Raw genomic sequence first — 25,017 nt, forward strand, 5'->3', positions numbered from 1 at the left:
GGGTAGGGTAAGATGTCTTTAAGGAGGACTCGAGGTCATTCCTCGATGTTGTAAGCCACTGCTCACTGGGTACTGGGGTAGGCCTGCATTGTAGTTGTTGGGGCCCCAAGCCTGTGGGCCTCGGCTCCCGTTTCCCGAGAGGGGTGACAATACATTCCCACTTTTATCAGTTTTTGAACGGCATTCATTGGTCCGGTGTCAACCCTTGCCACATCGTTTACACATATCAGATGGTAACCTTTTTTCTTTTAGAGCAGAAGAGCCTAATTTTTTCCGACATTCCTTTCTAAAATGACTGGGTTTCCCACATTGATAGCATATACTTTGTTTAGAATTGCCTTTTAAAGCCTTAGAAAGTGCCCCAGCAAACAATTGAGCATTGTAAATAGCTCCTCCAACACCTGCACAAGCCCGAATGTATTCATCTAAATCAACTCCACTAGCTTTTAGAGGATGCAGCAATTTTTGGCACTCGGGATTAGCACTCTCAAAAGCCAGAGTATCCAAAAGAATTTTAGCAGCAGGACCTGAACCTACAGTCTTTAATACAGCATCTTGAAGACGGGCTACAAAATCTGGATACGGCTCAGTGGCTCCTTGTAGGATCTTTACAAAAGATAAAGAAGTTTTGCCCGCTATTTCTTTTTTGTTGTTGTTGTTGAGACAGAGTCTCGCTTTGTCACCCAGACTGGAGTGCAGTGGCCGGATCTCATCTCACTGCAAGCTCCGCCTCCCGGGTTCACGCCATTCTCCTGCCTCAGCCTCCCAAGTAGCTGGGACTACAGACGCACACCACCTCACCCAGCTAGGGTTTTGTATTTTTTAGTAGAGACGGGGTTTCACCATGTTAGCCAGAATGGTCTCGATCTCCTGACCTTGTGATCCGCCCGTCTCGGCCTCCCAAAGTGCTGGGATTACAGGCTTGAGCCACCGTGCCCGGCCTTTACCCGCTATTTCAACCTTAGTCCACGCTTTTATAAACAAGGCTTTAATCTGAGTGAGAGCAATATCATCTAAGCCTGCCTGAGCATTAAAAGTGGCGTATTGTCCTGAACCTGTAAGCTGCTCTTCAGTACGTCCTGGGGGATTTCGGGTAGCATTTTTTCTAGCTTGTATTCTTGCTTCCTCCCACCACCAAATTTTAAACTGAAGCCATTGCGAATGATCAAGGACAGCCTGTCCCAACGTTTCCCAGTCAATAGGAATCATCATATGTTCTGAAGAGAAGGAATCGAGAAGGCCAAGAACAAACGGTGACTGAGGTCCATAATTAGAAATTGCAGCTTTCATTTCTTTCAAAAATTTAAATTGTAGGGCTGTAAAAGTCACATTCTGGCCACCGTTTGGGAACTGAGCATTGGGGCCGAAAGCAGCCCGTGTTATTGGGAATAAATCTAATTCCTCGAAATCATCCTTTTCCTTTGATTCCTTCTTTTCTCCTACAGTAGGAAGAGTCACAGAGAAAACCTGACCTGACATAGGCAAAGAGGTTGGAGGTGGAGGCAAAGGGAAGTCCTTTTCCAAAGGAGCAGAAGGGAAGGTAACAGGGAAGGCTCGTGGCAGAGAGATAGGAGAAACAGGAGCAGCGGTACCTTGCAATTTTAACAACTGTTGTAACATCTCTAAAATGTGCTGCAAATTAGAATTTCCTTCAGATGAAGGAGGCATTAGCTCTTTTTCCAATTCCTTGTCCTCAACAACCGGGGCATAAATATGTTCCTCTCTAGAGCTTCAGATGCCTCACCTCCTGTGGCAGTATGGCCATGCTCTGAGTCAGTTTCAAGTAACTCTAATGCCTGAGTAATGGAACTACACAAAGTCCACAAAGTCAGAGGCATTGTTTGCCCTCACTGATGAGCTCTACGCAGGACTTTAACCACTTGTAACCATTCCTTTCGATTTAACTGCACTTGGTTTGATATTGAAACCAATAACAATATTGTTCTACATGGGCAAATGATCGCTTCAAAGTCTTTTCTTTTACTACTACTCCTATAGACATCAACAGTCCCTGGAGTAACTGCAAATATTCAGAGGCCAGAGAGGTGGAATTCCCCATAATTTTCCCGTGGGTCCCCCTTACTTTATTTACCTGCCCGGGGTGTTCCCCCTCCAGTTCCTTGCTCTCGTGGAGCCATGGACCCTACTCGCTGCGCCAGATGTTGGGGTCCACGTGTTTCCTAAACAAAGGAATGAACACACAAGACAAGACAAAGGTGGCGGCCGCCTCCAATGGCGTGCTCTGCTTTATTTTATACAGTTGTTTGTGGAATGTTGCCAAGTCACAAGACACATTGTTGTTTTTCTGACCTTTCCCTGACTTTCTGGATTTTCAAGATGTTTACACATAAACAAGCCCCCAGGGTCTGCTGTTAGCAGCTGGCTCCTTTGTCCTCCCTGTTTGCAGGGAAGGAACGCCCTGCTTTGTTTGTAAGAGCAGGACTTACCGGAACGCTTCGTTTGCAAGAGCAGGACTTATCGGGAACGTCTCGTTTGCGAGCATGTAGTCCTCTACAAAAAATCCATGGGAAGGACTTGGATTGGCTCATCGTGTGTCACATGCTCACATTTGGACCAGCACTGATATTCAACCAGTGTGCCCAGGTACCAGCATCTATCTAGTGTCTACTCTGATTGGTAACAACCTCTGACCTGCCAACTATTAAATACTTTGAGTTATCACCATTGCCTTGGGCCACTCACTGTGGCCAGGTAAAGAGGTCCCATGATTGGGAGGGGGCAATGTGACAGGTCTGTAATCATAGGGAGAAAGAAAAGGACACTAAGTATGTAAAAACTGTAGGCCTTAAGTATAGTATGCAAATAGATATATATGTATATGTATATATATAATTTCCCAACTTTTTATTTAAAAAATTTTCAAACCTGAAGAAAAGTTGCAAGAATAGTATGACCACCCATATGCTCTTTGTCTAGATTGCCTAACTGCTAACATTTTTCCCATATTTGCTTTCTGTCTCTGTCTCTCTCCCTGCACACACACACACACACACACACTCTCTCTCTCACACTCTTACTTTTTTTGGCTGAACCAGTTGAGAGTAAGCTGTAGTCATCATTAACATTTTACCCCCAAACTCTTTAAGATGTAGCTCTTCAGAACAAAGATGTTCTCATATATAACTACAGAATAATTTCCATATTAGAGAAACTTAATATTGAATCAATGCTTTTTTTTTTTTTTTTTTTTTTAGACAGCCTTGCTCTGTTGTCCAGGGGCATGATCACAACTCATTGCAGCCTCGATCTCCCTGGCTCAAGCAATCCTCCCACCTCAGCCTCCCAAGTAGCTGTGACCACAGGCACACACCACCGCACCCGGCTAATTTTATTTTTATTTATTTATTTATTTATTTATTTATTTATTTATTTTATTATTATTATTATTGAGATGGAGTTTCTCTCTTGTTGCCCAGGCTGGAGTGCAATGGCATGATCTTGGCCCCCCACAACCTCTGCCTCCCGGGTTCAAGTGATTCTCCTTGCCTCAGCCTCCCGAGTAGCTAGGATTACAGGTATGTGCCACCACGCCCGGTTAATTTTGTATTTTTAGTAGAGACAGGGTTTCTCCATGTTGGTCAGGCTGGTTGTGAACTCCTGACCTCAGTAATCCACCAGCTTGGCCTCATGGGATTACAGGCATGAGCCACTGCGCCTAGCCGTCTAATTTTATTTTTATATTTTATAGAGATGACATCTCCCTATGTTGAACAGGCTGGTCTTGAACTTCTGGGCTCAAGTGATCCTCCTTCCTTGGCCTTCCAAAGTGCTGGAATTATAGGTGTGAGGCATTATGCCTGGCAACTTAATGCTATTATCTAATGTTAAATGCATACTAAAATTTCCCCACTTGTTCCAATAGCATCTCATAGCTGATTAGTTTTATTGTTGTTATTTTTCTTTCTTTTTTTGAGATGGAGTTTCACTCTTGTAGCACAGGCTAGAGTGCAATGGCATGATCTTGGCTCACTGTAACCTCTGCCTCCTGGGTTCAAGCGATTCTCCTGCCTCAGCCTCCTGAGTAGCTGGGATTACAGGCATGTGCCATCACGCCCGGCTAATTTTGTGTTTTTAGTAGAGAGGGTGTTTCTCTATATTGGTCAGGCTGGTCTCAAGCTCCCGACCTCAGGTGATCCACCCACCTCGGCCTCCCAAAATGCTGGGATTACCAGTGTGAGCCACCACACTCGGTCTTTATTTCTAATACAGGATTGAATACTATATGGCAAATAGTTGTGACATTTCTCTTGTCTTCTTGAAGAAGAAAACAAAGCGGAATCGGAACCTAAAAGTGTACCAGTCCTGGCCGGGCGCGGTGGCTCACGCCTGTAATCCCAGCACTTTGGGAGGCCAAGGCAGGCGGATCATGAGGTCAGGAGATCGAGACCAATCTGGCTAACATGGTGAAATCCCGTCTCTACTAAAAATACAAAAAATTAGGCAGGCATGGTGGCATGCGCCTGTAGTCCCAGCTACTCGGGAAGCTGAGGCAGGAGAATCACTTGAACCCGGGAGGTGGAGGTTGCAGCGAGCTGAGATTGCACTACTGCCCTCCAGCGTGGGTGACAACAGCAAGACTCCGTCTCAAAAAAAAAAAAAAAAAAAAGTGTACCAGTCCTGCTAAGAAGTTTTACTCTCATGAAGGTAAATTCTAGGAAATTTGATTTTGTTTTGTTGATTTAATAAAGTTTTTAACTATCAAGGAATCCACCTAAGTCACTCTTCTATGCTTAGTACGTCACTTTATTGATAATTAAATATATTCTGATGAAAAATAGAAAATAACTACTTTGGGCTGGGCACAGTGGCTCAAGCCTGTAATCCCTGCACTTTTGGAGGTCGAAGCGGGCAGATCACCTGAGGTCAGGAGTTTGAGACCAGCCTGACCAACATGGAGAAACCCCGTCTCTACTAAAAACACAAAATTAGCTGGGTGTGGTGATGCATGCCTGTAATCCCAGCTACTTGGGAGGCTGAAGCAGGAGAACCCCTTGAACCTGGGAGGCGAAGGTTGTGGTGAGCCAAGATCGTGCCATTGCACTCCATCCTGGGCAACAAGAGCGAAACTCCATCTCAAAAAAAAAAAGAAAAGAAAAGAAAAGAAAAGAACCACTTTGCCTTGTGTATTTGTGCTTCTCAGCAGAAATCCTATAGTAGACTTTTTTACATTTGAGGCAAACAGCTTTTACCAATCTTTCAAAGCAATATAAATAGTTTTCATATGATTAAGTTTTTGGAAGTCTGGTGCAAAATGTGATTTCACTTAGTGATTGTGGTGTGACAGCTGTAAATTGCCACATTTCAGGTTAGTGCTTCAACATTGTATTTTCAGTGTGACTGAGTGGTTCACTTCTGGCTTTGACTGCCTTTTCCACAGAGAAGCTAGCTCTCAGACAAAGCCCCCAAAGAGGAGGCGATCAACACCCTCACAGAGACGCTGACAGATCACTGTCTCTTAGAGGTTCTAACTGGGCAGTGTCCCATCCAGACATGCTGGACATGAGTATGAGTGTCTGTGTCTACTGGCCTGGTCAGTAGCCAAGAGGCAGAGAGAGCCCCTTGGGGTAGGAGTTCTGCCCTGAGGCCACATATTTTGGTAGGAAGGCACTGGGCCAGTTTAATAGGGCAGGGAGCCTTATTCAAGGAAGTCAGAAGTAGTGTAGCGGTCTGCAGTATCAAATTCCTCTTGACAATATATGATTGGATAATTGTGTAAGTGCTCAATAAATAAATGTTAGCGTGTTCAGGCATGCTTCTGGGTACTTGGGGTGCATAAATGAATGGCTAACTCAAGGAGCGCACCGTAACTTGTCTGGGGAAATAGCCTACAGCTGCCAACCCTTCCTGCTAACCATGCCACCCCAACCTCAAAACTGCTTGCAACTCATTCAGTGAATTTTCAAATAGCTTTTATTAAGTACTTTGATGTATGCCAGGCACTGTGCTCTGCTTAGGATATACAGAAGTAAACAAGACAGATTGTTCTAGGATTAATATTGCACACAGAAATGTTATAGCCGCTATTTTAGGGAAGTGGAAATAGATAAAGATATGGATAGGGACTCTTAATTTTTACTTATTTTTGGGGGGGAACAGAGTCTTGCTCTGTCATCCAGGCTGGAGTACAGTGGCACAATCTTGGCTCACTGCAACCTCTGCCTCCCAGATTCAAATGATTCTCCTGCCTCAGCCTCCTGAATAGCTGGGATTACAGGTGCCTGCCACCATGCCAAATACAAAAAAATTTTTGTATTTTTAGGAGAGACGGGATTTCACAATGTTGGCCAGGCTGGCCTTGAACTCCTAACCTCATGATCCTCCCACCTTGGCCTCCCAAAATACAGGGATTACAGGTGTGAGGCACTGTGCCTGGCCAACTTTTACTTTTTGAACTTTACTGTTTGACCTTTGGTAACCTTTTTTTTTTTGGTCAACAAACTCATCAAAGATTTTCTGAGCAATAATGTGCCAGGGATTCTCCTAAGCTTTGAAAAGACAGCAGTGAAGGAAGCAGAAAAAGTCCCCTGCCCTCATGGAACTTAGATTCCAACTAGGGAGGGACCATAAAACAAATAAATCCATGCAAATATGCCGTATAATATAATGATGATTGATGATATGTTCTATGAAAAAAACATAGAAAATAAAGCTGTCCTTTTTCTTTTTCTTTTCTTTTTTTTTTTTTTTTTTGAGATGGAGTCTCTCACTCTGTCGCCCAGGCTGGAGTGCAGTGGCGCGATCTTGGCTCACTGCAAGCTCTGCCTCCCAGGTTCACACCATTCTCCTGCCTCAGCCTCCCAAGTAGCTAGGACTACAGGCGCCTGCCACCACGCCCAGCTAATTTTTTTGTATTTTTAGTAGAGATGGGGTTTCACCATGTTAGCCAGGATGGTCTCGATCTCCTGACCTCATGATCTGCCTGCCTCAGCCTCCCAAAGTGCTGGAATTACAGGCGTCAGCCACCGTGCCCGGCCTAAAGCTGTTCTTTTTAAAAGGTAATAATATTCTGATTTTGTTCAGGTAATTTAGACTCTTTAGATATTAGAATTGTTTACTGGCCTGGGCGGATAGCATCGAGTGATATGGGCCAGAGGGCCAAGCCTCAAAGCCTGAACTACCTGGACTCCTGTCCGGCACTCTCTCCACCCAGTACAAATGAAAGGCAGCTAAGGCCAGGTGCGGTGGCTCATGCCCATAATCCCAGCACTTTGGGAGGCCGAGGTGGGAGGATCACTTGAGCTCAAGAGCTTGAGACCAGCCTAGGCAACATGGCAAAACCCTGTCTCTACAAAAAATAAAAAAAATATATATATTTGGCTGGGCATGGTGTTGCACACCTGTAGTCCCAGCTACTCGGGAGGATGAGGTGGGAGGATCATTTGAGCCCAGGAGGTGGAGATTGCAGTGAGCCGAGATCATGCCACTGCACTCCAGCCTGAGTGAGACCTTGTCTCAAAATAGAGTCCAGCTGAGCGTCCTACATTCTTTTGGCACTTGAGTGATGTCAATTCAGGAAGGTTGGCCTGGATGATTGCCCTTGACAGGAGCCCAGGCCTTTCCCCAAACAGTTTGGGGACAGAACTCACTGCTGCCCCAGTATTGGAAGGTGCGGACCCTGGCTACCCTGCAACCATAGTCGGCTTCTTCATTCCAGCTTCACTAGCTGGTTTCCAGGAACCTGATCCTATTGGCTTCTGGTCTGCCTTGTCTGACAGCTTCCTGAATACTAAGACTTGAAAATTTAGTTCAGAATGCCTGACTCCAGCCACCACATTCTAATCTATTTTTAGGACAACATTCTCCTTCTTTGGCAATCTGAGAAACTGCTCTTCTTTTTCTGTTTCTAAACTATTTCCATTCCCACCTTAGCCTGAGGTCTCCTCATCTTGCAAAGCAAAGCTTAGGGGTTCCATTTCCTGCCCACAGCCCAGGGAGAAGATGCTGTTTTCACTGAATTCCTCTAGTCAAGGAAGAGGTAAGAAGACTTCACATTATACTAAATTATTATTTTATATATATATATATATTTTTGAGATAGAGTCTGCTCTGTCACCCAGGCTGGAGTGCAATGGTACGATCTTGGCTCACTGCAACCTCTGCCTCCCAGCCTCAAGCAATTCTCCTGTCTCAGCCTCCCGAGTTGCTGGGATTACAGGTGCACGTCACCACATCCAACTAATTTTTTTGTATTTTTAGTAGAGATGGGGTTTCACCATATCTGTCAGGCTGGTCTCAAACTCCTGACCTCGTGATCCACCCGCCTTGGCCTCCCAAAGTGCTGGGATTACAGGCCCAACCCCACATGATATTAAATTAAAGAAGCATAGCAAAAATTGTATGCTCACTAACATTACAAGCATTTAAAATCTTTTTTGTTTTCATTGCTTTATTCTAATTATTAAGGTAACACAAACCAATTGCAAAAACTTTAGAAAATACAATACAGGCTGGGCACGGCCGCTCATGCCTGTAATCCCAGCACTTTGGGAGGCTGAGGTGGGAGGATCACCTGAGATCAGGGGTTCGAGACCAGCCTGGCCAACCTGGTGAAATCCGTCTCTACTAAAAATGCAAAAATTAGTTGGGCGTGATGGTAGGCGTCTGTAATCCCAGCTACCCGGGAGGCTAAGGTAGGGGAATTGTATGAACCCAGGAGGCAGAGATTACAGTGGACTGAGATCATGCCACTGTACTCCAGCCTAGGAGACAAGAGCGAAACTCCATCTCAAAAGAAAAAAAAAAAAAAAAAAGATTGGTTTGGCTATTCGGGGTCCCCTGGATTTCATATGAATTTTAGGATCAGTTTGTCAAATTCCGCAAAAAATCTAGCTGGGATTTTTTTTTTTTTTGACGGAGTCTCATCCTGTCGCCCAGGCTGGAGTGCAGTGGACCGATCTTCTCTCACCACAACCTCCGCTTCCTGGGTTCAAGTGATTCTCCTGCCTCAGCCTACCAAGTAGCTGGGATTATAGGCATGCGCCATGATGCTCAGCTAATTTTTTTTTTTTTTTTTTTTGAGATGGAGTCTTGCTCTGTCACCCAGGCTGGAGTGCAGTGGCGCAATCTCGGCTCACTGCAAGCTCTACTTCCTGGGTTCATGCCATTCTCCTACCTCAGCCTCCCGGGTAGCTGGGACTACAGGCACCCGCCACCATGCCCAGCTAATTTTTTTTTTTTTTTTTGTATTTTTAGTAGAGACGGGACTTCACCATGTTAGCCAGGATGGTCTTGATCTTCTGACCTCGTGGTCCGCCTGCCTTAGCCTCTCAAAGTGCTGGGATTACAGGTGTGAGCCACCGCGCCCGGCCTGTTTTTTGTATTTTTAGTAGAGATGGTGTTTCACCATATTGGCCAGCCTGGTGTTAAACTCCCGACCTCAGATGATCTGCTCACCTCAGCCTCCCAAAGTGCTGAGATTACAGGTGTGAGTCACTGCACCCGACCTGGGATTTGCTTTGTTTTTGTTTTTGTTTTGAGACGAGTCTTCCTCTGTCACCCAGTCTGGAATGCAGTGGCATGATCTTGGCTCACTGCAACCTCCGCCTTTCAGGTTCAAGTGATTCTTTTGCCTCAGCCTCCTGAGTAGCTGGGATTACAGGTATGCGCCACCACATCTGACTAATATTTGTACTTTTCTAAGGGTTGGGGATTAGCCATGTTGACCAGGCTGGTCTGGAACTCCCGACCTCAGGTGATCTGCCTGCCTCAGTCTCCCAAAGTGCTGGGATTATAGGCATGAGCCACGGTGCCTAGCCACACATGTATGTCTTCTTCTGAGAAGTGTCTATTCAGGTCCTTTGCCCATCTTTTTCCTTTTTTTTTCTATTACCACTGCACAAATTAACCCTTGTCCATTATTTAATGGGTTTCCTTGGGTTTTGCTTGTTGATTTAAGTTTCTTATAGATTCTGAATATTACACTTCTGTCAGAAGCATAGTTTGCAAATATTTTCTCCCAGTTTGTAGCTTCTCTGTTTACTCTGTTGATCATTGATTTTTCTGTGCAGCTCTTTAGTTTAATTAGGTCCTACTTGTCAATTTTTGTTTTTGTTGCAATTGCTTTTGGAGTCGACATCATGAAGTCTTTGCTGGGTCCACATCCAGAATGGTATTTCCTAGGTTTTCTTCTCAGTTTTTATAGTTTTGGGGTTTTACATTTCAGTCTTTAATCTATCTTGAGTTTATTTTTGTATATGGTGTAAGGAAGGGATATAGTTTCAATCTTCTGTCTATGTCTAGCTAGTTATACCAGCGCCATTTATGGAATAGGGTGTCCTTTCCCCATTCCTTGTTATTGTTGGCTTTGTTGAAGATCAGATGGTTGTAGGCGTGTGGCTTTATTTTTGGGTTTTCTAATCTGTTCCATTGGTCTGTGTGTCTAATCTATTCCATTGGTCTATGGTACCAGTACCATGCTGTCTTGGTTACTGTAATCTTGTTGTTTGGTTTGAAGTTGTTTTGGCTTTGGATTGTTTTGGCTATTTGGGCTCTGTTTTGGTTACAAATGAACTGTAGAATGTCTTTTTCTTTTTCTTTTTTTTTGAGATGGAGTCTCGCTGTGTCGTCCCAGGCTGGAGTGCAGTGGTGCAATCTCAGCTCACTGCAACCTCCACCTCCTAGGTTCAATCAGTTCTCCTGCCTCAGCCTCTCCAGTAGCTGGGATTACAGGCACCCACCACCACACCTGGTTAATTGTTTTGTATTTTTAGTAGAGATAGGGTTTCACCATGTTGGCCAGGCTGGTTTCGAACTGTTGACCTCAAGCGATCTGCCCACCTTGGCCTCCCAAATTGCTGGGATTACAGGTGTGAGCCACCGTGCCTGCCTGTATTTTTCTAATTCTGTGAAAATTTGAATTTTTGAACTTTCGACCTTAAGTGATCTGCCGGCTTCAGCCTCCTTTGGGAGGCTGGCCAACCTGGTGAAACCCTGTCTCTACTACAAATACAAAAATTAGCTGGGAACAGTGGCGGGTGCCTGTAATCCTAGCTACTCAGGAGGCTGAGGCAGGAGAATCTCTTGAGCCTGAGAGGCAGAGGTTGCAGTGAGCCAAGATTGTGCCACTGCACTCCAGCCTGGACAATAGAGTGAGACTCTATCCCCCCACCACCAAAAAAAAAAAAAAAAAAAAAAAAAAAAAAAGAAAGAAAAAGAAAAATGTCATTAGCTGTTTGATAGATATAGCATTGAATCTGTATTGAATCTGTAAATTGCTTTGGACAGTTTGGCCATTTTAACAATATCGATTCTTCCTGTCCATGATCATGAGCATGGAATATTTTTCCATTTGTTTGTATTGTTTCTAATTTCCTTCATCAGTGTTTTGTAATTCTCATTGTAGAGATCTTTCACCTCCCACCCTGGTTAGCTGTATTCCTAGGTATTTTATTCTTTTTTTTTTTTTTTTTTTTTGAGATGGAGTCTCGGTCTGTTGCCAGGCTGGAGTGCAGAGTCACGATCTCGGCTCACTGCAACCTCCGCCTCCCGGGTTTAAGCAATTCTTCTGCCTCAGCCTCCAGAGTAGTGTGCACCACCATGTCCGACTAATTTCTGTATTTTTTTTTTTTGAGACGGAGTCCCGCTCTGTTGCCCAGGCTGGAGTGCAGTGGCGCAATGTCGGCTCACTGCAACCTCCGCCTCCCGGGTTCAAGCGATTCTCCTACCTCAGCCTCCCGAGTAGCTGGGATTACAGGCGTCCACCACCACGCCCGGCTAATTTTTTTGTATTTTCAGTGGAGACATGGTTTCACCATGTTGGCCAGGCTGGTCCTGATCTCCTTACTTCAGGTGATCCGCCTGCCTTGGCCTCCCAAAGTGCTGGGATTACAGGCTTGAACCATCATGCCGCCTGGCCAATTTTTTGCATTTTTAGTAGAGACGTGGCCAAGCTGGTCTCGAACTCCCGACTTCAGGTGATCTGCCCGCCTTGGCCTCCCAAAGTGCTGGGATTACAAGCATGAGCCACTGCACCTGGCCTAATTTTTGTATTATTAGTAGAGACAGGGTTTCACCATGTTGGCCAGGCCAGTCTCCAACTCTTCACCTCAGAAGATCCACCCGCCTTGGCCTCCCAAAGTGCTGGAATTACAGGCGTGAACCACCGCGCCTGGCCTCCAAGTTACTTTCAAGAGGTAACCACGGTGAGTAAGCTGAATGTGCTCTGAGGGGTAGAAGCAGAAAAAGTACGTGTGTAAAAGGCATGTTTCCGCTTAGTTTACGAATGAGCTAAATGTAGAGCTGACTTGGGTTTAGTAGTAAGGAGGGGGGGGCAGCAGGTAATGCAAAGCGGTTAGCTTTGGGAACAAGACAACCTGGAGTCTAAGCCCATTTTTGCCATCCTGTGACCTTCACAGGTTTTACGTAGCCCTCTCTGAGCCTTAGTTTCCTGAAACTCAGGCAGGTTTTGCTCAGCCTTTCTATTTTCCACCATATTTAGACCAAGCACTCTGGCGCCTCCAAATTGAGGACAGCAGCGGCGGAACTGACGTAATGGGCTGAATCAGCCTCAGCCGCGAAATGCCGACTAATCACAGGCACTTCCGGCGGCCTGGACAAAAGGTTTGACGTCCCGGGGACTGCACTTCCGGGTAATTAAGGCTGAGCTTTGGACGCCAGGGCCAGTGAGCCGCAGCCGGGTGACTTGGGTGCCGCGACTGCGCATGCTCTCGCCCCGGCGCCATGTGACTACCTCTTTCCCGTAGGTGGGGCGGGGCACTGAAAGGGGCGGTCCAGGACCCTGACTTGTCTCGCGGTTACTGGGCCGCACGAGCGCGCGAGGCTCGGGGGCGGCACGGGGCGGGGTTTAGCCTGGGGCGGGCGCTGCGGGTGTTTGCAGGGCGTCGCTGTGCTAGCTAGGTTGAGGTCGTCCCGGGTGAGGCGGTCGCACCGGAAGTGGATCTGGCCGTGGCGCTTCGGCGTAGTAAGGAGCCTGCGATAGAATTTTGTTGTTTAGGGGGCGCGGCACCGCACCGCTTCTTTCAGCTTCCTTGCAGCTGCCATGGCGAAAGGCAGAGTCGCCGAACGCTCGCGGACGGGCGCTCACCACACGACCCCCGTGGGGGACGGGGCAGCGGAGACGCGGGGTCCCGCGGCGCCTGGCCGCGGAGATCACCAGAAGGGTGAGTGGGCCCAGGGAGCAGAGCTGGGGGTGGGCGGAGGCTTCTGTGTGTCCGGAGGGAAAAAGGACCCCCGCAGGTCTCGGAGAGTTGTGGGGAAAGAGGGAGCCTGCTGGCGCAGGGGCGGGAGCAGAGACCGTGAGGGAGTTGGGCTTGGGCGCTCGCGCAGCACAAGGCCGTACGCCTAGTAGGTGCATTGTAAATGCTGTTTGAGTACAATTCACTTAAAAGAAAGGATGACACTGGCTTGTTGACGCTCAGGTAGATTGTAAGGTTGATAATAACGACGCTAGGCAGAGCTGGAAGGAGCTGTACTGTAGCATTCGTTGCGTTGTTTATACAGATGAAGAAACTGAGGCCCAGGTGGGTATATGACTTACAAAGTCATAAAGCCAGATCAGTGAAGTAGTAGTTAGGAGCAAGGACTTAATACTTCCAGGTGGCAGGTGGTGTGTGAGTCCCTGCCCTACTGTTTTCTTGTGATCTTGGACTTGGTAACTTTCAGAAAACCTCAGTGTCTGAACTGTGAAATGGGGATAATAATAATATCTACTTAATAGGTGGTGCGTGGGTTAAACGAAATAATTCACGTAAAAGATTTAGAGTAATGCTTGGATATGAAGTGGGGGCTAAATAAATATTAGCAGTTACTTAGTTACAGCTGAGGTCACTCATTCTAAAGTTTTTTCCCCCTACTACATCCTGACATTTCTCACGGCTTTATTTTTGGTTTTTGTTTTCTCTTTATTCCTACTGCCTCTATAATTGCAGAATCTCACTCACGGCTTTAAATATTGTTTTAAGGAAAAAACTGTGCCTACAAACTACTTTGATTCCGTGTTGGCCTGGAATTGTTCTTTAAATGATTTTAAAGCTCATAAACTTGAAGTGATCCTAAGAAGTTTGTCTGTAGCTCACACAGGTGTGTTCCACCACCAGTGATGGCTAAGGAGAGCTTTAAGAGTGTGTAGCAGAAAATGTTAATGTATTTTCAAATAATTTAAAATGTCTCCAACAGTCTAATTTGACTCTGTCACCTTTATGTATTTGGTATTTTTCCAGCTTATATACACTGAAGCCAGGTAACTTCATATAACTTGAAAAACAGAGAAATGAATCATTGTTAATGTATAAATCAGCTCTGAATAAAAGATTGTTTTGAAGACTCTACTACTGAGGGTGACATATTCCAAGGTCTGCATTTCCTGAAAAAGTGTTTTCCAGATAGGGCATCCCTAAAAATTGACATCTCATTTGAGGTAGCAGCCAGTTTTACTATTCATGATGTTTACCTAAAGCTATTCAAAAAATAAAACCTTGAAACTTCCAAAGTACTCTTATTTTTTTATCTTATTTTATTACAACAGAACATTCAACACAATTATTCTTATGATGCTGTCACATGACATCTATAGATCACAAATCTATAGGAAGACAGGGAAGGGATGTGAAGGCATGCCTTCATGGTGAAGTAAGGCCTGTTTTTAGTGGCTTGAGACACGGCCTCGCTGTGTCACCTGTGCTGGAGTGCAGTGGCATGATCATAGCTCGCTGCAGCCTCAGCCACCTGGGCTCGGGCGATCTTCCCACGTCAGCTCCACCAAGTAACTGGGACTACAAGTATGTGCCACCATGCCCAGCTAATTATTTATTTTTTATAGAGAAGAGGCGGGCCAGGATGTCTTGAAGTCCTGGGCTCAAGTGTCTTCCTGCCTTGGCCTCCCCAAATGCTGGAATTACAGGCATGAGCCATTGTGCTTTGCCAGGTAAGTAAGATTTGCATAAGTAGAGAGAAGGGAAGGGTGTTCCAGGCTAGGAGAAATAGAGTAGTAGGATTGAAGGTTAGTGTGAAACTTTTATGTGTGTAGGTAAGATTACCTTGTCAAGAGCAGAGGGTTTCTGTTGGGTGTCAGTAGGCGATGAAGTTGGCCTGTTCAGGATGGTGTCAGAATGTTCCTGTAAATTCCATGATACTTGGAAATGCATTTGTATTTTATTAAGTGACATATATAACTTTGGCAAATAAGTAGTTGTCATCATATGTATGTTTGAACTATTTTACACGCTATCTGCAATGTTTGCACATTTAGTGGATTCCTTACCATTACTCTGGCCTCTAGTCTCAGAGCTGAGCCTAGTAGTCTGTGGACCACTTTGAATACTTGAGTAAGGCAGAAGTAACACGGAAAGTCTAATTTTTGCATGATGAAGATGAGAGAGCAGACAGGAGGTGGAACTAGTTAAGAAGCTCTTGAGGATGCATCAAGCCCAGGCGGTGGTGGAAAGGCTGGAGGACACACCTAAACATGCGGAATCCCAATGCCAGGAAGCCAGGGCCAAATCCATATCCCCCCAACATCGGGTGCCCTGTAGGTTCCAATCCTGCCCACCCACCACCTATCAACCCACCCTTTCCCCCGGGTCCCTGTCCTCCTCCCCCAGGAGCTCCACAGGGCAATTCGGCTTTCCCCCCAGGTTGGCCCCTCATCCTGTGCCACAGCCAGGGTATCCAGGATGCCAACGCTCGGGTCCCTACCCTCCTCCATACCTACCACCTGCCCCTGGAATGCCTCCTGTGAATCCTTTGGCTCCTGGCATGGTCAGACCAGCAGTGATAGTGGACAAGAAGATACTGAAGAAGATGAAGAAAGCTCATAAAAAGATGCACAAGCACCACAAGCATAGCAAGCATTCCTCCTCCTCTTCCAGCAGTGATTCTGACTGAATACAGGCCCTGGACCCTTCCCTCAGGTCTCACCAGTTCTGCTCTCCTATCAAGCTTCAGATGCCATGTTGTACTGGGGGAAAGTATCCGTTGTGCTCTCCATCCCCTACCCCCACCTGAGCTTCACCATGCTGTTGAGCCCTGAGTGGTGAGGGAAAATGGGAAGAGGATTGCCATGGCCTGGCCATCTTGTTGCTGCTTGGATAGATCATATAGCTAATGAGTTTAGTAGGGGAGCTATTTTTTGAAGATGATGAACTAAATGTTGAAGACAAATTCGAGATCTGTAAAATGTGATTTTTTACTTCCACTTATAATACTTGTGATTGGGGAGGTTTGTGGAAATTTAATTATGATGAAAAACCTCTATCTTTTTTTTGTTTTGTTTTGAAACGGAGTCTCGCTCTGTTGCCCAGGCTGGAGTGCAGTGGTACGATCTTGGCTTACTGCAAGCTCCACTGCCCGGGTTCACACTATTCTCCTGCCTCAGCCTCCGAGTAGCTGAGACTACAGGCACCCGCCACCATGCGGGGCTAATTTTTTGCATTTTTAGTAGAGATGGGATTTTACCATGTTAGCCAGGATGGTCTCGATCTTCTGACGTTGTGATCCGCCCGCCTTGGCCTCCCAAAGTGCTGGGATTACAGGTGTGAGTCACCCGTGCCCAGCCTGTGTTTTTCAGTATATAAGTCATGACCCTTGTGAGGGGTGTGAAATCAATTTGATGGATAATCAAAAATAAGCATTTTTAAATAATGGAATAGAAGAGAAAATATCAGTGCTTTGGGATTAAATGCTGGTTTTAAAAATTTTTTTAAATCTTTTCTTGAGTTATATATATATATATATACACCTGGTCATATACATTACTTAGGCTGATATGGTGGCTCATGCTTGTAATCTCAGTACTTTGAGAGGCCGAGGCAGGCAGATCATGAGGTCAGGAGTTCAAGACCAGCCTGACTAACACGGTGAAACCTTGTCTCTCCTAAAAGTACAAAAATTAGCTGGGTATGGTGGTGCACACCTGTAATCCCAGCTACTTGGGAGGCTGAGGCAGGAGAATCACTTGAACCTGGGAGGCGGAGGTTGCAATGAGCCGATATCACGCCACTGCATTCCAGCCTGGGTGATAGAGCAGTACTGGTGTAAGTAGCTGTAATGCTAAAAGGCACGTATGTGTAATGTGGCCATAAGAAGGCACATTATAAATGTGTTTGCTATAAATTTAAATGTAGACGTATAAAAACAAGATTTATGACTTTTTAATCTATGTTTAGAACTCTTGTTAGAATTATACCCAAGGATTGTTGAATTATAATTGCCAGCATTCTCTGTTTACCAGTTTGTGCGAAAGGAGAACCTCAGAGTGGAATGTCATTAGGCTTTATTGCACCCTCATCAGTTGTTTTCTTGTGTTACTATAGAATACAATGCTTGAGAAAGTTTGCCTAATTTTAGAGAGTGAGGAAAATATCAAGTTAAACTTAGATCTTAATTTTGTTCAAATGTCTATATATTTCATCATTCAACTATAATAAGACAGGTAGCAATTAGAGACCTGTCTACTCAAGGAAAACTCAGGGTAATTAATGTTCTTTAGTCCAGTTAAACACTAACTCCTTTCACTCATCTTATTCTTTACTTTAGTACTGGTAAATTCATAATGTAAAGAAAAATATTATAGTTTTAGAGCTAGCATACTAAAAGCCTTATTTAATTTTTAACTTAAGAGGAGTACATTAGCCTGGGTTTGATGGCCCACACATGTAATCCCAGCACTTTGGGTGGGCAAGGCAGGAGGATTGCCTGAGCCCAGGAATTTGAGATCAGCCTGGGCAACATAACATAGTGGGACCCTGTCTCTATTAAAAAAAAAAAAAAAATACAAGAATTAGCTGGGCATGATGCACGCCTGTAATCTCAGCTACTTGGGAGGCTGCGGTTAAGAGGATCTCTTGAGCCTTGGAGATCCAGGCTGCAGGGGGCCGTGATTGCACCATTGCACTCTAGCCTGGTTGATGGAGACCCTGTTTCAAAAAAAAAAAAGACTATTACCTATTTAAGTCTTTTAAAATAGTTAGCTGCACATGTACAGGATAGAAGGCTGACTGTAGGCCGGGCACCATGGCTCACGCCTGTAATCCCAGCACTTTGGGAGGCTGAGGCAGAAGGATTGCCTGAGGTCAGGAGTTCGAGACCAGCCTGACCAATATGGTGAAACCCTGTATATACTAAAAATACAAAAATTAGCCAGGCATGGTGGCAGGCACCTACAGTCCCAGCTATTTGGGAGGCTGAGGCAGGAGAATTGCTTGAACCTGGGAGGCTGAGGCGGAGGTTGCAATGAGCCAAGATGGCGTCACTGCACTCCAGCCTGGGTGACAGAGCGAAACTCCATCTCAAAACAAAACAAAAGCTGACTCTTTTTCCATCTTTTTGTTTTTTCTTTTTTTCTTTTTGAGAGGGAGTTTCACTTTTGTTACCCAGGCTGGAGTGCAATGGCACGATCCCTGCTCACTGCAACCTCTGCCTCATGGGTTCAAGCGATTCTCCTGTCTCAACCTCCTGAGTAGCCGAGATTACAGGTGCCAACCACCGTGTCTGGCTAATTTTTTACATTTTTAATAGAGACGGGGTTTCACCATGTCGGCCAGTCTGGTCTCAATCTCCCGACCTCAGGTGATCCACCTGTCCTAGCCTTCCAAAGTGCTGGGATTACAGGCATGAGCCTCTGCGCCCTCCCCCTTTTCCCATCTTTTAATCTTCAACAAAATTTCCACAAACTCCATGAATCTTGCCTTCACTCTAGCCCAGTGATCTTGCTTTCCTATAAACTAAATGCCCCTTTTAACTCTACTCTTCCTTGTCGGGGGAAGGGGAATATCTAGCTAGCTAATGGTGGCATCAGCTTCTTAGGAGCACAGAGTGAACAAAGCATTTGGTACTCAATAGATGTTTAGCGGACAGCGCTAATCACAACTATATTTAAGTACATAGCTTGGATAGAAGTTCTAAAGAGAATTGCTAAGAAAGGGGGGGAAGAGCCATCATTCTTTCTTAAAAGTCATTCTTATGTATGCAGATATTTTCAGGATAAAAAAAATGAATGTCCTGGTGCAGTGGCTCACACCTGTCACCCCAGCACTTTGGGAGGCTGCGGCGGGTGGATCACCTGAGGTCAGGAGTTCGAGACCAGACTGACCAACATGGTGAAAACCCGTCTCTACTAAAAATACAAAAAAGTTAGCTGGGCGTGGTGGCAGGCGCCTGTAATCCCAGCTACTCCCGAGGCTGAGACAGGAGAATCGCTTGAAGCCAGGAGACGGAGGTTGCAGTGAGCCGAGATCATGCCACTGCACTCTAGCCAGGGTGACGGAGAGAGACTCCCTCTACAAAAAAAAAAAAAAAAAAAAAAAAAGGTTTTGAAGGTTTTAAAAAGATGCTTATAATATTAAATTATTTGTGTTAGTTTTTCTTATACTCTGCACCTGATTCTAGCAGGAAAGTAAGTTAAAACTGGGCTGGGTTGGCCGGGCGCGGTGGCTCAAGCCTGTAATCCCAGCACTTTGGGAGGCCGAGACGGGCGGATCACGAGGTCAGGAGATCGAGACCATCCTGGCTAACACAATGAAACCCCGTCTCCACTAAAAATACAAAAAAATTAGCCGGGCGTGGTGGCGGCGCCTGTAGTCCCAGCTACTCGGGAGGCTGAGGCAGGAGAATGGCGGGAACCCGGGAGGCGGAGCTTGCAGTGAGCCGAGATCGCGCCACTGCACTCCAGCCTGGGCGACAGAGCGAGACTCCGCCTCAAAAAAAAAAAAAAAAAAAAACTGGGCTGGGGTAAGTTAATTGGATTTAAAAGTAGCATACCTTTAGATGGATTTAAAAGTAACATAACTTTAAGAAGTATATAATGTGATGTGTATCTCCAAAACAGTTTATTATCTATGATTTGTCTATAATTAATAGCTGTCACCCAGGATGGAGTGCAGTGGCACAATTTTAGCTCATCACAACCTTCACCTCCCGGGATCCAGCAATTCTCGTACCTCAGCCTCCCCAGTAGCTGGGACTACAGGGGTGTGCCACCACGCCTAACTAATTTTTTATATTGTTAGTAGAGACAGGGTTTCACCCTGTTGGCTAGGCTGGTCTTGAACTCTTGACGTCAGGCGATCTGCCCACCTTGGCCTTCCAAAGTGCTGCCATTACAGGAGTGAGCCACCACACCCGCTCTATAATTATAAATTATCATAATGGACGTCCTGAAAAAATATACACTACTTGTGTGTATAATGTGTCTTTACTTTGATGTCAACCTATAGAAAACTCAATATTTATATTTATATTACCCTCATTCCTTACCTAGTTTATTGAATAGCCTTTTATTCAATAAAATAGAAAAATAACTATTTTAGCCTTGTGAAAATGGTTTGTGTTTAAATAGGTTTTCTAGCCCAGTTCAATGGCTCATACCAGTAATCCCAGCACTTTGGGAGGCTGAAGCAGGAGGATTGCTTGAAGCCAGGAGTTCAAGACCAGCCTGGGCAAAATAGTGAGACCTGGTCTCTAAATACAAAACTAAAAAATTGCCGAGTGCAGTGGCTCACGCCTGTAATTCCAGCAGTTTGTGAGGCCGAGGTGGGCGGATCACGAGGTCAAGAGATCAAGACCATCCTAGCCAACATGGTGAAACCCCGTCTCTACTAAAAATACAAAAATTATCTGGGCATGGTGGCAGGCACCTGTGATCCCAGCTACTTGGGAGGCTAAGACAGGAAAATTGCTTGAACCCAGGAGGCGGAGGTTGTAGTGAGCCGAGATCACGCCACTGCACTCCAGCCTGGGTGACTGAGCGAGACTCCATCTCAAAAATAATAATAATAATAATAATGATTTAATTAACCAGGCATGGTCACAAACACCTGTGGTCCCAGCTAGTCAGGAGGCTGAGGCAGGAGGATTGAAGTTGAAGGCGTTCAACTCCCAGGAGTTGAAGGCTGCAGTGAGCTATGATTGCACCACTGCACTCCAGCCTGGGCAACAGAGTGAGACACTATCTCATAAAAGTAAATAATAAATAAATAAATGGGATTTATATTTATAAACCAAAACAACATTTTTTGTTCAATTGGATTTAGTACACCCTGATGTTTTTGCAACTTTTTGCTGATTATGCTTTTTTAGAGAATATAACTTATGAGTGAATATAACTTATTAGGAGGCCTCAAGATATATATTAAATTAGATAGTAACCAGAGCATAAATGTAACAGACATTTAGCCATTTGTTATTACAAGATTCTGCAGAAACCTTTTCATGTTTGACCTGAGATGTTTAAAGTGTGTTTTTAATTCTCTGTGCTCCTAAAAAGCATACATATCAATACGTCTGTGGGTTAATGAACTAGAGTACTAAGAGATAGGCATGCTTGGTTTATTGTTCCACCGAAAGTACCTTTTGTCCTATATTATGATCCTCTTCCTTCCTGCAATAAATTTCAGAAATAAGAGATGAGCTAAAGTCTGGGAGGCAGAGGTTGAGGTCAGGAGTTCAAGACCAGCCTGGCTAACATGGTGAAACCCCCATCTCTACTAGAAATACAAAAATTAGCTGGGCGTGGTGGTGCACGTCTGTAATCCCAGCTACTTGGGAGGCTGAGGCAAGAGAATCACTTGGACCAGCCTGGCTGATATGGTGAAACCCCATCTCTACCAAAAATACAAAAACAATTAGCCAGATGTGGTAGCACATGCCTGTAATCCCAGCTACTCAGGAGGCTGAGGCAGGAGAATTGCTTGAACCTAGGAGGTGGAGGTTGCAATGAGCCAAGATCACGCCACTGCACTCCAGCCTGGGCGACAGAGCGAGACTCCTTCTCAAACAGCAACAACAACAACAACAAAATGCTTTGGAAATACGCTTCACATTATTTGGTTCCTTTTAGAGATAGGGTCTCACTGTGTTGCCCAGGCCAGAATCAAAGTTCTGCGCTCAAACGATTCTCCTGACTCAGCTTCTTGAGTAGTTGGGACTATAGGTGTACACCACCACCACTATGGCTCAGGAATTTTTTTTTTATAACTAGATAGTGCAGTCTCCTTCTTTAGGCCTCTTACTTGTAAAAGTGGGCCAGATTTTAGCTTTTCAAACTTTAATGTGTGTGAAGATCACATGAGTATCATTAAAATGCAGATTTTTGCTTCAGTGGGAATCTGAATTTCCATCAAGCTTCCTGATAATGCTGATTCTTGTAGTCTACCAGTAGCAAGGAGCCAGTTGGTTTCTATTTCTCTATGTGTTCAACTTAGAATTTAGTAATACCTAGTCAGGGCTCAGTGGTACATACCTTAGTCCCAGCTACTTGAGGGGCTAAGGTGGGAGGATTGCTGGGGCCCAGGAGTTCAAGTCCAGCCTGGGCAACATAGGGAGACCCTGTCTCTTCGGGGGGAAAAAAGTTAGCAAAATCTTACTAATTCCAATTGTGGTAGTGAGACAAGGGATAAAATGAAGCTTATCTTTTATTTAGTCAAGACTTTTTGGTTGAAAGGAATAGACATCAGTTTAAACTAAGAAAAATAAAAAGGAAGATTGTTAAACAAGAGAAAAAGAATATAAGAAATAATCTCACTGAGCAAGAAATAGAGGTAGGCATCAGGGGAAGTGGAACATTAGAAATCAGCAAGTAACTTAGCTATATTTCCCAATTCTGCTTCTCTGGGTTTCTGTTCCAACCTCTCCTATTTTCTGATACATGTCTTTGGCTTACCACTTTGGCTTACTGTGTCCTCCACCATTTAACCTTTTAGCTCCAAGTCCCACTGTCCCTTGACAACCAGTATCTCTTTTTTTTCAAATTATCAAGAGAAAATCTGGTCAGCCAGTAATGATTTGTTTCTACTTGGGTCAAGTGTCCAACCCTGGGCCAGAGAGCCTTCTGGGTTTGGGAGGGTAGAATGTAAGAATAGGGGCTCCTGAGATTGGCCCCCTTATGGGACAAGGGAAGGGTGTTAATTCAAAGGAAGGGAGACGGGGTAGAGCAGCAATGACAGCTGTCTAATACACATTTATAAACTTTTATGAAGAAGGATTTGCTAAAGTAGTAGAGTATAGGCAGTTCAGTACTTTTAGGATACTTCATAAAAGTATGTTTGAAAGCCACCTGTGCAATAGTTGAATCCATTTTAAGGGAACTAAAAATCATAAATCTGAATTATAGTATGCATTTTTTTTTTTTTTTTAAGAAACGGAGTCTCGCTTTGTCACCTAGGCTGGAGTGCAGTGGTATGATCTCGGCTCACTGCAAGCTCCACCTCCCGGATTCACGCCATTCTCCTGCCTCAGCCTCCCAAGTAGCTGGGACTACAGGTGCCTGCCACCACACCCAGCTAATTTTTTGTATTTTTAGGAGAGACAAGGTTTCACCGTGTTAGCTAGGATGGTCTCGATCTCCTGACCTTGTGATCCGCCCACCTCGGCCTCCCAGAGTGCTGGGATTACAGGCATGGGCCATCGTGCCCGGACATATAGTATACATATTTTTAAATACTTTTGAGTATTATCAGTGTACACAAGGGATAATGGTAAAATAAAAATTGAGTCACCCACTCCTACCTCTTCCCCAGTGAGCACAATGTAAAGTTGTCCTGGCCTCCGCGCTATTGACCAGTTCCTGGCAGAACAGCCCTGTACTTCCTTCTACTTACTGTTTCTTGAATCTCATTCTGTACTTTTATTGTTCATATAATTTTTTAAGCTAATACTGAGATTACCTTTTGTGGGACTACAAATATTCTCCCATTGTTGGAGTTACAGAGGTACCCAAAACATTTGAGATTCAAGTTTATATTCTGATGCATTTGGTATAAAGAGAAAGTGTAACATTTCTCCAGTTGCATTTGTGAATATCTGTGTTCTTAAAACAGTTGAAGTAATTGCCAAATTACCTCATTTTTCCAAAAGGGCCATTTTGTCTATGCTGTTGGCTCCCAGTATAGAAATATGAAATTGACAGTATGTGATAAAATTTAGAACATTTAGAACAATGTTCTTTTTTTCCCCTTTGGCTTATCAGTAAGCCAGTGCTACAGACTCTGGTGTTCTGCTTTTTCATACTTCTAAAATGGATGTATCCCCCAAAAGTAATATGTCCAGTTAATAAACTTCAAGTACTGTACAGTGCTTAAATTTAATTAATTTTTTTTTTTTTTTGAGATGAAGTTTTGCTCTTGTTGCCCGGTCTGGAGTGCAATGGCTCTTATCTCCACTCACTGCAACCTCCACCTCCCGAATTCAAGCGATTCTCCTGCCTTAGCCTCTCAAATAGCTGGGATTATAGGCATGCACCACCATGCCCAGCTAATTTTGTATTTTTAGTAGAGACAGAGTTTCTCCATGTTGGTCAGGTTGGTCTCGAACTCCCAACCTCAAGTGATTTGCCTGCCTCGGCTTCCCAAAGTGCTGGGATTACAGGCGTAAGCCACCACGCCCAGCCCAGTGCTTAAATTTAATGTCACATCGTTTTAGGCAAAAGTACACACCATTATCTGGAAGGAAAGCATTTATAGAAATTAGTTGCTGGCATGTCTTTCTTTATATTTATCTTAATTATACCTTCTTTTTTCTTTCAGAAAAATCCTGGGCAGAAGCTGGATCAGCAAGAATGTCACTCCTTATATTGGTGTCCATTTTCTTATCTGCAGCTTTTGTTATGTTTTTGGTATATAAAAATTTTCCTCAGCTTAGTGAGTAAGTATGGGAAATAAACTGAAAATGTATAGATATTTATAAGATGAAAGTGGATTAAGGCCAAGTGCAGTGGCTGACACCTGTAATCTCAACACTTTGGGAGGCCGAAGTGGATGGATTGGTTGAGTCCAGGAGTGTGAGACCAGCCTGGGCAACACGACAAAACCCATGTGGAAATACATACATAAATATGTGTGTGTGTATATTTTATATATATGTTAAAATATACACACACACACACACACACACCCTCTATATATTTTTTGAGACAGAGTCTTGCCCTGTCGTCCAAGCTGGAGTGCAGTGGCGTGATCTGAGCTCACTGTAAGTTCTGCCTCCCAGATTCAAGCAATTCTGCCTCAGCCACCCGAGTAGCTGGGATTATAGGGGTGGGCCACCTCATCC

General features: G+C 44.7%; 2 protein-coding genes and 1 pseudogene across 6 annotated transcripts in view; 2 read left to right on the forward strand and 1 right to left on the reverse strand.

The window, feature by feature from the left end:
• The window catches only part of IPO7 (importin 7), a 289,402-nt gene that overhangs the window by 128,342 nt on the left and 136,043 nt on the right, over positions 1-25,017 (reverse strand). The window lies entirely within an intron of this gene.
• The window catches only part of TMEM41B (transmembrane protein 41B), a 29,741-nt gene continuing 17,418 nt past the window's right edge, over positions 12,695-25,017 (forward strand). For 2 of the 4 annotated variants that reach the window (XR_007719196.1, XM_050756403.1), the window contains exons 1-2: positions 12,819-13,139; positions 24,495-24,612. Coding sequence is in view for 3 of the 4 variants with exons in the window: in XM_050756403.1 (XP_050612360.1) it covers positions 13,019-13,139; positions 24,495-24,612 (239 nt within the window). In the remaining variant the exon portion in view is untranslated. Of the gene's footprint in view, positions 13,140-14,813; positions 14,903-24,494; positions 24,613-25,017 lie in introns of those variants that run through there. The other 2 variants (XM_050756401.1, XM_050756402.1) reach the window with 2 other exon arrangements.
• On the forward strand, positions 14,897-16,670 carry LOC126935265 (proline-rich protein 13-like; annotated as a pseudogene). The gene has a single exon (XR_007719203.1). The product of XR_007719203.1 is annotated as a proline-rich protein 13-like (transcript).

The sequence above is a fragment of the Macaca thibetana genome, chromosome 14 (genome assembly GCF_024542745.1).
Source record: "Macaca thibetana thibetana isolate TM-01 chromosome 14, ASM2454274v1, whole genome shotgun sequence".
In the NCBI taxonomy this organism is placed as follows: Eukaryota; Metazoa; Chordata; class Mammalia; order Primates; family Cercopithecidae; genus Macaca; species Macaca thibetana.